This window comes from Cynocephalus volans, chromosome 10 (genome assembly GCF_027409185.1).
Source record: "Cynocephalus volans isolate mCynVol1 chromosome 10, mCynVol1.pri, whole genome shotgun sequence".
Taxonomy (NCBI): domain Eukaryota; kingdom Metazoa; phylum Chordata; class Mammalia; order Dermoptera; family Cynocephalidae; genus Cynocephalus; species Cynocephalus volans.
In genome coordinates, this window is record NC_084469.1 from 54,140,730 (window position 1) to 54,155,147 (window position 14,418).

General features: G+C 34.9%; 1 protein-coding gene across 1 annotated transcript in view; it reads left to right on the forward strand.

The window, feature by feature from the left end:
* LOC134388670 (zinc finger protein 420-like) overlaps window positions 1-13,471 on the forward strand; it is a 41,290-nt gene extending 27,819 nt beyond the window's left edge. Inside the window, 2 exon segments of the mRNA XM_063111911.1 lie at window positions 10,374-10,406; window positions 10,409-13,471. Of these exon segments, the coding sequence (XP_062967981.1) occupies window positions 10,374-10,406; window positions 10,409-12,303 (1,928 nt within the window). The 3' untranslated portion in view covers window positions 12,304-13,471.
* The last annotated feature ends 947 nt before the right edge of the window (window positions 13,472-14,418 follow it).

The window sequence follows — 14,418 nt, forward strand, 5'->3', positions numbered from 1 at the left end:
CTACATTTTTTTTCAGGACATTGATTTCCTTGTACATTTTCTCTTTCAGGTCATGTATACTCTTCCTCGTTTCATCATGATGTCTAGCTGAGTTTTCTTGTATCTCATTCAGTTTCCTTCGAATTATCACTTGAAATTCCTTGTCAGTCATTTCAAGGGCTTCTTGTTCTATAGGGTTTAGAGCTTGAGAGTTACTATCCTTTGGTGGTGTACTTTCTTGATTTTTCGTATTTCTGGTATCTTTTTTTTGATGTTTATTCATTGTGGCAGGGGGTTTCACAGTCTACAGGTTTGACACTATTGACTGACCAAGATGTTGCTATGGTTGCCAATTTGGTATGGCTCCCTCAGTGACTGCTCAGTTGGCCACTAGTGCCTTGCATGTGTGCTTGCTTTGGGTCTTGAGCCTCTCTGGGGAGCAACCTCTCTGGTCAGCTTGGACTCTGTCGGTCTGCTTGATCACGGGGCGGTACCGCAGGGTGTGTGGTCTCTGCTGAGCTTCCACCTCCCGTGCTGGGCTTCTCCCTGTTCCGTGCGCTCTAATATTCAGTTTCTGAGGCTGGGAAGTCTAAAGTCCATCTGGTGGTGGTGACCGTGACCCAGGGGCCTCACGTTGCAAGACTTTGGAAGGAGAGAGATCAGAGCTCAGCTGCTTATTTTCCCAAAACAATCGAGTACAGGCTAGTCCCACCCTTATGAGTCCTGAGCTGTGGTTCAGACCTTCAGTTCTTTTTATGGTCAAGCTTTTCAGTCCTGGCCTGCCCCACAATCACCTTGTAAACACCAACCAAAAGAAAGCTGATATGTAGTTTCAGAAGTTGGAAGTCCAAAGTCTAGGGAACACAGATGGTGAAGGTCTTGGTGGTGGCAACAGTGATGGCATGTGTCACAACTGCAGGGGCTGTCAGGCTTGAAATCCAAGAAATCCAGCTGATGTTGCCAAGTCCAAAATCCACAGGGTGGCTGCAGATTGTCTTAAGGTCTCTATTTTTAAATTTAAAGGGTCACTTCATTTAATTGTTATTAGCAATATGCTTGGATTTATTTCTTCTCGATCGTGTGCTTTTTGTTTACTCTTTTTTTCTTCTAGGATTCCTTTTTTAATTCTCTTTCCTTAATGAGGATGGATACAGTTTTGTTTTGTCTTGCAGCTTCATTTTTTCCACTGTTTACTTTGGAAGACTTATGGTATTTTTACACTTTTAAAGATTATCTTTAAATTTTTATCACATGCATCCAATTTCTTTTAATACAAATGAAGTTTTGTTAATAGTTATGGTGTTTGAAAATTATACTTATCTAAAGGATAGCAAATATTTTAATGGGCATTAAAGCATATCTATTCAATTCCATATACGGTATTTGGTTTGCATAATGCTTTGCAGAAGTCTTGCAATAAACTGTATGCCCTACTCCCAAGGCCAACAAGTTGAAAAACACAACTATAAATGATTCTACCATGAAATTAATTGGTGGCCATTGTAGCAATGAGTTGAAGTTCTACTAAAGATGAGAAATTGATATCTCTGTGTCAAAAAGATACTTCATTGGCACAGAATTCTTCTCAGGAGTGTACCAGCAGTGTAAAACTGTGCTCTTTTTCTACACTTTTATCAACACTGGATATTATCACTTAAAAATATTTTTTGATTTCTACCTTAAAAACTGTAATCATATTTCTTTCATTACTGGTGAATTTAAATATTTTAGGGTATTTTTGCCTGTTTTGATACTTTATTCTTGGCAGCTGGCTGGTACAGGGATACGAGCTGTTGACCTTGGTATTACAACACTGTGCTCTAACCAACTGAGCTAACCAGCCAACCCTGTTTTTATAACTTAATTACTATTTTTATTGTTTGTATTACTTAACAAATACATACGTAATTTGATAAAGGCTAAAATTAATGTCTTTTTTCTCCTAGGACAATATAAAAGATCTTGGAATGCTTTAGGTTTGATCAGTTTCTCCAATCTACTATGTTATTGTTGGATATTTTAGTTCTGTTCTCTCTTTAATCTCCAAATGGGTATTATTTTTGTTTTACAATGACAGTATTTACTTGTGGATTTGTTCACATGATTATCGTTTTATTTGCATGCTATTCCTCTTCTATCAGACCTTCTTTCTGGCTCTATTTTATTTATCCTGAATTACATGGGAATGCTTATTGTTAGTAAATGCTCTAAATTTTAATTTTTGTTGTTGATGTTGCAAAATAACCTTGTTTCACTGTCATTTTTGCATGATGATTTAACTGGGTGTAAAATTCTATACTGACAATTATTTTTTTCTCAGCACTCTGAAGATATTATTCCACTGTCTTCTGGCTTCTGTTGTTGCTATTGAGAAGTCTGCCATCTGATTCATTGTTGTTCCTTTTTGTAAGTAATCTGTTTTTTTCTCTCTGGCTGTTTTTAAGGTTTTTTTTCTTTAAGGTTTTAATATAATTGATTGTATTGTTGCATTTCCAGAAGTTTGATAGATATTCTTCCCCTCTTCTAGGACATCTTTTTTTTTTTTAAACTGGTTCATTTCTTGTGGTTTTTATTTTATTTTTCCTTATCTTTCAAGCATTTATATTAGGAATCATTCAAGAATTCCACTTTCTGGGGAACGGTTCTAATTTTGCTTTTTCTTGCATGCATCGGGGCTCTTGTAGAATGACAAATTTATCCATAGCATTTTTTTGTTCTCCTTTTTATTGACAGTCCAGGCCAGGACTGAGATGATCCTTTTCATTTTCCTTTGAGATCAGATGGATGAACTGCAGTCCTTAGTTCCAATTTTGTAAAGAGATTTATTTTTAATTTATGCACTTCTGTGGGCCCAAGGTCCATGCCTTGAATTTTTTAAGGCCATTAAGATACAAACATTTAGGCAATTAAAGTCAGCAAATGTCCTAAGGGTAGCTGTAACTTCAGAGCATGTTTACTTCTCTGTTTTCTGGTTCTCACTTCATTGTGGAGGCTCTGGATCTTTACTTCTTTTAAACTTGGCATACTTTTAAAAGGACATTTGTCACATTTTATCCAGCATTTATTGGTGTTTTTCAAACAATCAGATGTACAATTTATACATTGACATTTTTAAATTCTTTTATTTTTGAACATGCTAAATGTGCTTTTCTTTTTATATCCTTTGTAAAGTTTCATTGTTTTTTCTTAAAAGATCTTGTATACTTTTTGTTAAGCAATTTCCTCAGTACTTTATAAATTTTGTTAGTACTTTATAAATTTTGTCAATATTTAAGGAACATTTTGTTCTATGACATTTTCTAAATAGTTAATATATATGTCAAAGTATTGATATCTGTAAATTGATAATAACCTTATAGAAATATCTAATAATTTTTCAGTGAATAATAAATTGGATTTCTAGGTAGACAGTTTTGCTCTCTACATACAATGTATTGTCTCTTCCTTTTCTGTTTGTATCTTTTCAAAAATATGTATGTATAAACAGTAGGACCTCCAACACAAGTCGCAAACAAATAATTCTTGTCTTTTTTCACACTTTATTGGAGTACTTCTCATGTTTAACTATTAAATATATTTCTGTAGTTGTCTGGTAAATACCCTTAATTAGGTTAAGGAAGAGTCATTCTGGTTTTAAAGAGTTTTTATCAAGGATCTGAGAATATATTTTTAAAATATTTGCATTTCTTGTAATAATTTTGTATATTTTATTATTTAACTTATTCATGTGGGAAATTAGATCTTCTGATGTTGAACTATTGCATTTGTGGGATAAATCTTATTTGATCATGTGTTAGTCCTTATATACGAGGGTACTTTAAAAAGTTTGTGGAGAAATAGAATTAAAAGATAATATAAATCTTTCCATGAACTTTTGGAAGTACCATCATACACAGCTAGATTCTGTGTTGCTAATTTTTATTTTAAAATTTTACCTATGTTTATTCAGGAGATTTATTCCCAGTTTTGTTATATGAGTTAATTTAACTTTATATATGTTCAATAACAGTTATATATGATTAGAATTATTTATTCTCTAATGGTTTGGATAATGTTGCCAGTAATACCATCAGTCACCAGTACTGTTGCCTTTAGGAGCATAGACATTAAACTCAAATTAAAAATTCTTGGGCTGCAAATGTCCATCATCAGATGAGTGGATATGGAAAATGTGGTACATCTACACAATGGAATACTACTCAGCTATAAAAACGAATGAAATACTACCATTTGCAACAACATGGATGGACCTCGAGAGAATTATATTAAGTTAAACAAGTCAGGCACAGAAAGAGAAATACCACATGTTCTCACTTATTGGTGGGAGCTAAAAATTAATATATAAATTCACACACACACACACACACAAAAGCGGGGGGGGGGAAGATATAACAACCACAATTACTTGAAGTTGATACGACAAGCAAACAGAAAGGACATTGTTGGGGGGGGGGGAGGGAGAAGGGAGGGAGGTTTTGGTGATGGGGAGCAATAATCAGCCACAATGTATATCAAGAAAATAAAATTAAAAAAAAAAAAAAAGCAAAAAACAAAAATAAAATAAAATAAAATAAAAAAATTCTTGGGCTGGCTGGTTAGCTCAGTTGGTTAGAGTATGGTACTGATAACACCAAGGGTTCAATCCCTGTACTGGCCAGCCACCAAAAACCAAAATTCTTATGTGATTATTGGTGTATATTCAGATCTTTTATCTTCATGGTCATTTTTTATTTTTTTCATCCATCTCATTTAGTTTTCCTATTGAGTAGTATATTGGTTTTTCTTATCAACACTTTTTATCTCCTTTACATAATTTTTTTTCCTTCCTATTCAGTGCTTTGGATTTGTGCCCAATCTGATTTTTTTTTCTGCATTTCAAATTTCTGTATTATTTATTTGTATTTTCAAAGAATTGTCTTTTACTTTTGCTAACCATTTCTAGTCTTTCTAAATTCTTTGTTTATTAATTTTCTGATTTTTATCTAGCTCATTTTTTGTTTTGTTTTGTTTTGCTTTCTTCCCCCTTCTCCTTCTTGAGTTAAAATCTTAATTCTCTTGTTTTCAATTATTTCTTGTTTTCTAATAAATGCATTTAACACTGTAAGTTTTCTATTGTCACAACTTTGGCTGAATGTCATGGGATTTCACACAAAGTTGCCTTTGTTATTTAGTTCTAAGTGGTTTGCAAGTTTTGTTTTTATTTTCTTCTATACCAAACATTACATATAAGTATCTTAGTTTCTTCATTCTAGGATTATATATAGTTTTTTGTATGTTTTTTTAATTTTCAGTTTTATGCTAATGTGATAATTGATAACATTTTTATCAGTTTTATCTGTCTACCTATGTTATTAATAATGTTCTAGTCTTCCCTGTCTTTATTTCTTGTCTGTTTCTTGTTGTCCTTGCTATAACTGTGAATTTATCAGTTTCTCTATGTGTCTATTGGTTTCAGAGCTAAGTTGTTAGTTCCATAATGTTATAATTCCTCTTGCCTGACTGTTACATGATTGCCCTGAGCTGATTTCACTGAGAAAGTTGAAGCAATCAGAGGAGAACTTTGACAAGCGCCTGCTGCCTCATCAATCTACCTACCTGCATCTATACTCATTGTGCCTCTTTTCCCGTTATGACACATAAACTTTATGTGTCTTTACTTAAGGCTGGTACCCTCACTTGTGTAGTAAATGCTATTTCGTTTCATCTTTGACAATTGCCCTTTTTGTCTCCTGTGACATCAACGTATGCATATCTATTATAATCATTTTCATCACCACACAAACATGCTGTAATGTCTTCCATCTTAAAAAGGAAATAAAAGCAAAAACAGAAACAAATCTCTTGACACAAAAATTTTCCCTTTGAGATAGCTCTATTTCTCTGCTACTTTTTACAACAAAACACAAAAGAATTTTCCATGCTCTCTATCTCCTGATCTTCACCCATTCTCCTGAATCTGCTTCAATTAGAACTTGTTCCCATTACTCCACAAAACTATTCTTTTGAAGATTCCAGTAACTTCCATGTCGTTAAAGTCTTGGTTAAATTAGAAGTCACCATTTTGCCTCATTTCTCAGCATTTGACACAATTGATTATTCCTCCTTGAAACATTTTCTTCACTTGGCTTCTAGGAGTCCATGTCCTCCTAACTTTTCTCCTTCCTCATTTGGTGATCCATTGCTTGTTCTTTTTCGTCTACCTGACCTCTGAATGATGAAGTGCCCCAGAGTTCAAACCCCAAACATTCATTTTCTTCTTTTCCCTTCTCTGCTATACCCTAAGACACTCCCTGAGTGGTTTCATCAAATCCCGTAGCTTTAAATGTCACCTATTTGGTGATGACTTCCAAATTTATATCTCTAATCCAAATATATTTCCAGAACCACAGATTTGTACATATACCTGTCTATTCAACATCTTCATTGTAATATCTAATATTTCAAAACCAAGCTCTTCATATTCTCTCCCAAACCTGCTCCTACCAAAGTGAGGAGTTCTTTGTAAATAGTACCTATGTCATTCCAGACCTCCAGGCAAAACACGGAGAGTTTCCTTGTGTTTTCTTTTTCATGTTATGTGTTCATCCTATCACCAAATCTTCTTCAGTATACCTTCAAAATATATTCAGAATCCAATGGTGTCTTGCTTTCTCTACTCCTTCCTCCACAATCATCTAGTCTAAGCCAGGTGGATTATTCTATAACCTCCTAACTTATGTTCACCTAGCTTATGTACTTTCCCTTATCTTTTTATTCATTCATTCATTCATTCAGCGATATATTGATTCATTCAAAAATACATGCATACATACAAAACAACCAGAATGATTCATTTTTAAACACAATTCAGATCTTTTTTTGCTACTCAAAAACCTATAATGGCTCTTTCTCTCAGAGTGAAAATCAAATTTCTTAAAATTCTGCAAGTTTCAGAATGAAAATGCAGTCACTTATGTTGAAAAACCCCTGACAAGTAGAAACAGGGAAAAGCCATGAAAGGGGAAGTTCTTATGCACTTATGCCTGATAACAAGTAGTATCACAGAGGACTACAAAACCACAACCTTCACGAAGGTCATTAAAACTTTACACAAAAAATACTTATGTGAGAACATCTGCCCAGCAACTGTGTCCACCTTTGGACTGGTGCCACCTGTTACTGATCTTTGTAGCCAAGAATAATTATCACCAAACAATTATGTAATCTTCCATCATTTTTCCTTTAAAACCCTTTGTCTTCTTTTACCTCCCTGAATATGCACATAGTTTACCATGGCATGTGTATTCCCAATGTTTCACTGTTATTCTTTTAGAGAGCCTCTCTCTGTCACTTAAGTTGACACCATGGCCATGAGTGAGATGTTACTTGTATTTTCCTTTGAGCTAATATAAATTTCTTTTCCTTTGTTTGAACTGCAGGCCTTGTATAGTTCCAATTTTGTAAAGAGGTTTATTTCTAATTCCTGCTCTTTCATGAGCCCAAGGCCTAGTCTCCTGGATTTTTTTAGCCCGTTGAGTTAAACTTGGGCACTTTAAGTCAGCAAGTGTCCTGAGGGTAGGTGTCACTTCAGACCATGTTTACCTCTCTAGTTTCTGGTTCTCACTTCACTGTGGCCCATCTGGATCTTCTTCACTTTCTTTTAAGCTTGGCTATACTTTTAGAAGGATGTTTGTCATATTTTATCTAACATTTAATGCTGTTCTTCAAAAAAATCTGATGCACTATCCACATATCCAGTGTATACACTGTCACATTCATAGTATACCACACTCCTATTACCTTTCCCTACATTTCCTCATGCTTTTCTTTTGTTGTCAACCCCTTCCACCTTCCCCAATGTGTGAAAACTACTCACCTGTTTTCCATCCCTATAATTTTGCTGTTTCAAGGATGTTATGTGAATGGAATCAAAATATGTAGCCTTTGGGATCTGGCTTTTTTCACTTAGTAAAATATGTTTAAGAATTATCCATATTGTTGTATGAATCAACAGTTTGTTTCTACTTACTGTTGAGTAATGTTTTATTGTATGGAAGTACCAAAGTTTGTTGATTCATTCACCTTTTGAGGGACATCTGTTTGTTTCCAGTTTTGGCCAATTATGACTAAAGCTGCAGTAATCTTTAGTGTACAGATGTTTGTCTGAACATAAGTATAAATGCCTACAAATATGACTGCTGGATCATATACTAAGTGTATGTTTAACTTTATTTACCATACTTTCAATTTCCAGCAGCAGTGTATAAGACTTTTTGTGTTCTGTTTCTTGATCTATCTTTCCATCTCAAATACTCTTTTCTTATACAATTTTTGGAACTTTATCACTCCAGACTCTTTCTCTTATTTAGATAATTGCTTTTTTACTTTCAAACATCCTCAACATTCCATAAGATTACAGAAGCCTTTCATTATTCCATAGTTCTGTAGTAGTGCCTGAGAAATGATAAGATATTCTGTGATGAACACATACAGTTGGCCTTGGATAGACAAGTAAATAAGAGAAGACATGAAACAAGGCATGAAGGGACAAAGGGAACAAAAGAGACTATGAAGTAAAGATAAGTAAACAATAGCAACTGAGTATCTTGTTTGAAAAGGATAGGGATAACTACAGATAATTTTGGCTAGTACCTGGGAAGCAGTATGCAAGAGGGAAAGCAATTAGAGATGTATATAAAATCATAGATTTAGTGTGGATGTGCTTTTGTTTCCATCTGTTAAGGAAGTGACAGGAAAGCCACAAATCAGTGGTTTATAGGCACCTACCCCTAGGATGGGAGGAAGGGTTGACTACAAAGGGACAATATGAGGGTATTTAGGACTGATAGAAGTGTGGTGGATGCATGACTTGAGCCATTATAGGTCTGTTTCTTTTGTCTGTTTTTCCTCCTGTTTTTCCATTAAGTTGTCTTGTATCTTAAATTCACCTGTTTTTTACTGAATGCTAGACATTGTAAAGAAAAGTTACAAAAGTAATTTGAGGACTTGGATGATATTTTACATCTCCAATAAATATTTAAGTTTGCTAAGGCAAACAATCTTGAGTCACCTTAATCTGAATTTCTGGGTTTGAGAATTCAGAGATGATTCAGGCTTCAGACTCTACCCAGACTGGTCTGCTGTTTGTCCCTTATTCTTTTCTGTAGGCTTCAAGGTTCCCAATACAAAGTATGGAGAATTTATGGCAGGACCTCTTCTCCAATTATTGTTACCCAGTTTTATGAAACAGTCCAAAACACTGCTAAGTTTCTCCTCATCTCAATTTTTCTAGAATTCTAAGATTTCCCTAAGTGGAAAAGTGGACCCAAATGTTAGGCTCATCTCTCTGAGCCTTCATAGTTTTCAACTTTTAGCCCACCAACTCTTTATTTCAATACTCACCTTCCAATGCCTTTTGTCCAATATGTATAATTGCTGTTAACAGGAAGGTTGGTCAGATTACCTAAATTACCACAAGTGGATGTTTAAGATTTAGGAACTGATAATTAGAGACCTGAAGAATGAGAAAGAGCCAATTTGTATAGAGTCTCATACAAAGCAGTCCAAAGAGGTGGAACAGGTTCTGGCTAGCTATAAGTTGGAGAAGGACTTGTGACTTTTTCAGAGTTTAAAGTAAGCTAGTATATGTGGCAAATAGTGGGCATAGCTGAGAAAACTCATGAGGGAAATCAGATATATAAGCATGGACCAGACTATGGAAGGCTTTGTCAAAGTCATGGAAGAGTATGGATTTTATTCTTGGTTTAATTTGGAAGATATTAAAAAAATTTTAAGCAAATATAGTAAATTATTATCTCAATCTGAATCACTGTCAAAGTATTGAAAGTAGCGATCTCCATGTTCTTTTGCTGATTTACTAGATTCAGATTCAGTTAGTCTAGTGTAGTATTTGGACATCTGTAATTTCAACAATCTCCCCAGGTGATCTGGATCCCCACCAAACCTAAAAAGTTTCCTTAATCTCTTATCTTCTTAAGTGAGTTTTCATTCTTTGATCTCTCAGGTGCCGCTTTTACATGTTAATATATGACATTATTCTAAGGTGATATTTTTTCAAACTATGTAGCAATGTTACTGCACCATGAAATCAGTTTAGTGAGTTTTGACTATGTGTGTGTCTGTGTGTGTGAGAGAGAGAGAGAGAGAGAAAGAAAAAAAAGAGTAGAATAGTGTAGGATAGAGTAGAAAACAAGGGAGGTATTGTTTTATGAAACTATATATGTACAGTAGGTCGTGACGTAAAAGGTAGGCATTAAGGAGCCTTGTAAACAATATTTGAAAAACACTGAAGTAAGCTTGTTATTTCTTATAGTTATTATTTTCTGATTATTTGCCTTTTTTGCTATAAAAGTAAATGTTTCTCCTGAATTTATTGATATTGTCTTATGTTTCAGAATTGCCTTCAAGGTGTGCAAGTAAGGACTTATCTGGAAAAAAGACACTTATGAAAAAGAATTATCTCCATGGCAAATGAGTGATAGGCTTGAGAAATGTGATCTTGAGGAGTCCAATTCTAGAAATTATTTGGAAGTCAAAGGAAAGTTGGAGAAGCAACAAGATAATCAGAAGGAATATTTTCGACAAGGGATGATCACATATGAAAAAATGTCTATTTTCAACCAGCATGCTTACTTATCCCAACATCCAAGATGTCATTCTACTGAGAAACCCTATAAATGTAGGGAATGTGGGAAAGCCTTTAGACGAGCCTCACATCTAACTCAGCATCAGAGTATTCATACTGGTGAAAAACCCTATGAATGTAAGCAGTGTGGGAAGGCATTTAGTCGTGATTCACAACTCAGTCTTCATCAGAGACTTCATACTGGCGAGAAACCCTATGCATGCAAAGAATGTGGGAAGGCATTTACTCAGAGCTCACAACTTATTTTACATCATAGGATTCATACTGGTGAAAAACCATATAAATGTGAAGAATGTGGGAAAGCCTTTATTCGTAGCTCACAACTCACCCGACATCAAAAAGTTCATACTGGTGAGAAACCATACGAATGTAAAGAATGCGGGAAAGCCTTTACTCAAAACTCACAACTTACTCTGCACCAGAGACTTCATACTGGTGAGAAGCTCTATGAATGTAAAGAATGTAGAAAGGTCTTTACTCAGCTCTCACAACTTATTCTGCATAAGAGAATTCATACTGGTGAGAAACCCTATGAATGTAAGGAATGTGGGAAAGCTTTTATCTGTGGCTCACAGCTTTCTCAACATCAGAAAATTCATAATGGGGAAAAACCATATGAGTGTAAGGAATGTGGGAAGGCCTTTATACGGGGCTCACTACTTATGCAACATCAGAGGATTCATACTGGTGAAAAGCCCTATAAATGTGAAGAATGTGGGAAGGCCTTTATCCGTGGCTCACAACTTACTCAACACCAGCGAATTCATACCAATGAAAAGCCCTATGAATGTAAAGAATGTGGAAAGACCTTTAGTCATGGCTCACAACTTACTCAGCATCAGAGAATTCATACTGGTGAGAAACCCTACCAATGCAAGGAATGTGGAAAGGCCTTTAATCGTGGCTCACTCCTTACTCGACATCAGAGGATTCACACTGGTGAAAAACCCTATGAATGTAAAGAATGTGGAAAAACCTTTAGTCGTGGTTCGGAACTTACTCAACATGAGAGAATTCACACTGGTGAGAAACCATATGAATGTAAAGAATGTGGGAAGTCTTTTATTCGTGGCTCACAGCTTACTCAACATCAGAGAATTCATACTGGTGAGAAACCTTATGAATGTAAAGAATGTAGAATGGCCTTTACTCAGAGTTCACATCTTTCTCAACATCAGAGACTTCATACTGGTGAGAAGCCCTATGTATGTAATGAATGTGGAAAGGCCTTTGCTCGTGGCTTACTACTGATACAACATCAGAGAATTCATACTGGTGAGAAACCATATCAGTGTAAGGAATGTGGGAAGGCATTCATTCGTGGTTCACAGCTTACTCAACATCAGCGAATTCACACTGGAGAAAAGCCCTATGAATGCAGGGAATGTGGAAAGGCCTTTAGTCATGGCTCTCAACTTACTCTCCATCAGAGAATCCATACTGGTGAAAAGCCCTATGAATGCAAGGAATGTAGAAAGGCCTTCACTCAGAGCTCACATCTTTCTCGACATCAGAGAGTTCATACTGGTGAGAAACCATATCAATGTAAGGAATGTGGGAAAGCCTTTACTCGTGGTTCGCAACTAACTCAACATCAGAGAATTCATGTCAGTGAGAAATCTTTTGAGTATAAGGAATGTGGGATAGAATTTAGTCATGACTCACAAGTTTATATGTGAATTATCTGGTTCTTTATGATTAATATAGAGAGCTTTCTCTGGTCATTCATTATCAGCAAAGAATTACAAATGTGAATGTGGGAGCACATTTCCCATGTAAAGCTCAGCATCAGAGAATCTATATTGGTTAAAGAAAGTGTTCATGTAATCTATGTAGAAAAAACTTTCATTATTGAAAACTTATTAAACTGTAGCAAATTAAAATATAGAGTAACGTGTTAATATAGTAAGTGTAGAAAGGCCTTTAGCCATAGCAAGTGTTATTTTCAACATTATCTTGGCTCCACCAGTTGATTTCCTTTGTGTTATTTATCATGATAATTAACGTCTGCTTTGGTTTAGTCATTTTAAAGATAGACCTAAGAACAATACCTTTCTTATAAGATTCTTGGAAGTATTATGTGAATTATTACATGCAAAAGCTCTTAGAAGAGTGCCTTAAACAAAACATATCACAAATGTTAGCAACCAGTTTCACTAGTTTTATTTTAGAGAATTTGCATGAGAGGAGGGCTCTTAATGAGTGTAATGAATACCAAGAAATCTTTCATTAACACTTATCCTAGATGATATGGGCAATGGGGGCATTGTGTGCTGTAATGAATGTAAAAAAGTTTTCATTCAAATCTCATCCATTATGCTACAAGGAAATACTGTAGCATACTGTAAAGAAACCCTGTGAATATAATCAGTGGATTATTGAGTGCAGCTGTCAGAGAATTTGGGAGAGTTGTCAAGTGATTAGTAACCAAGTCCAAGATCCAAAGACTAAAAATCTACTAGGAAATTTTTAAAACGGAATGTATAGCATTTTAAGTAAACTCAAAATAAAAGGTGACATTATACTGTTTTGTTTGTGACAGAGACTGCTTTTTCCTTATTAAATATACATTTTCTCTTCTTTAGTAACAAAATTCTGGGCTGAAAAATTATCCCAGCCTTCCTTGAAGGTCGACAAAATGAAAGTTGTATTCAAATGAGTTTAAGATTTTTTTTTCCTCTCTGCATTTCTTTCTTTATCTTTTTTTTTTTTTTTTTTTTTTTTTCTTACCTACAATGTGGACATCCAACCTGGAGCTCTGACAGACTCATACTGACTTTCAGAATGGTATCTGGGTGTAACGGATGATGGAGCAGAAAAACAAAAGGTCTGCAACCCTTATTTAATGAACCCTTATTATGTTTGTGGAACAGACATACAGACTCTGATCTGGATTTACTTATATATAATTAAAATAAATCTCTTACTTGTTGGTGCTATTGTAGTTCTGTTATTGGCAAAAATTATTCAGGATATAAAATTTTTTTACCTGGAGGTAGGGTACTATGCGTAAAAGAAATCTCAAATGTGGCATTGACTTAGGGCCGTAGAGAATGAGAATCTACACAGTTCAGGAGAGAAAAGTGAAGATTCTTGTTTTCACAGGCAGAACATTTGGTCAGATTGCCTCCCACTGTTATAATACATACTTTATGCCAATCAAGGCTGTAATGTTAGAGGAAATTGTAGGAGTGATTTAAACTGTGTATTGGGTGTTTCTTGCTGCTTTCTGTAATGTCCTGTGAAAGGGATCAATTCAAGAGAGTAGTAACAAAATTTCTAACAGTAATAGGATAGAGTTGCTAGTAGCAATTGAAAGTGATAATGCTTTGTTAAGAAATGATATCCCTGACTGTAGGCAGTCAATTCTCTACACACCTGAACAAGAAATGAGACCTTTGCCCATCCGTACAAAGGCAGTCTGCTGGCAAACGTGAGTTTAAATATACTTTCTCCAGAGGAGTCTACACTAAAATTAGTTATATTTATTGGGTGCTTTCTATATTCCAGCCACTACTATAGGTGTTTGGGATATATCAATGAACTATTCTAGCAGGGGGGAGGTAGAATAATAATAAACAGTATATTAGAACATAAATATATATAGATAAAAGTCATTCAAAATGAGATGGGAGGGATATGACAGGTTGCTATAATAAATAGAATGATTAAGAAAGATCATCAAGAAGGAATGATTTGAGCCAAGATTTGAAGGGGTGAGGGAGTATATCAGTAGTTCCCTAAGGGAAGAGTATTCTGAAAAAAAAAAAAAAAAAAAAAGCTACAGCAAAGAC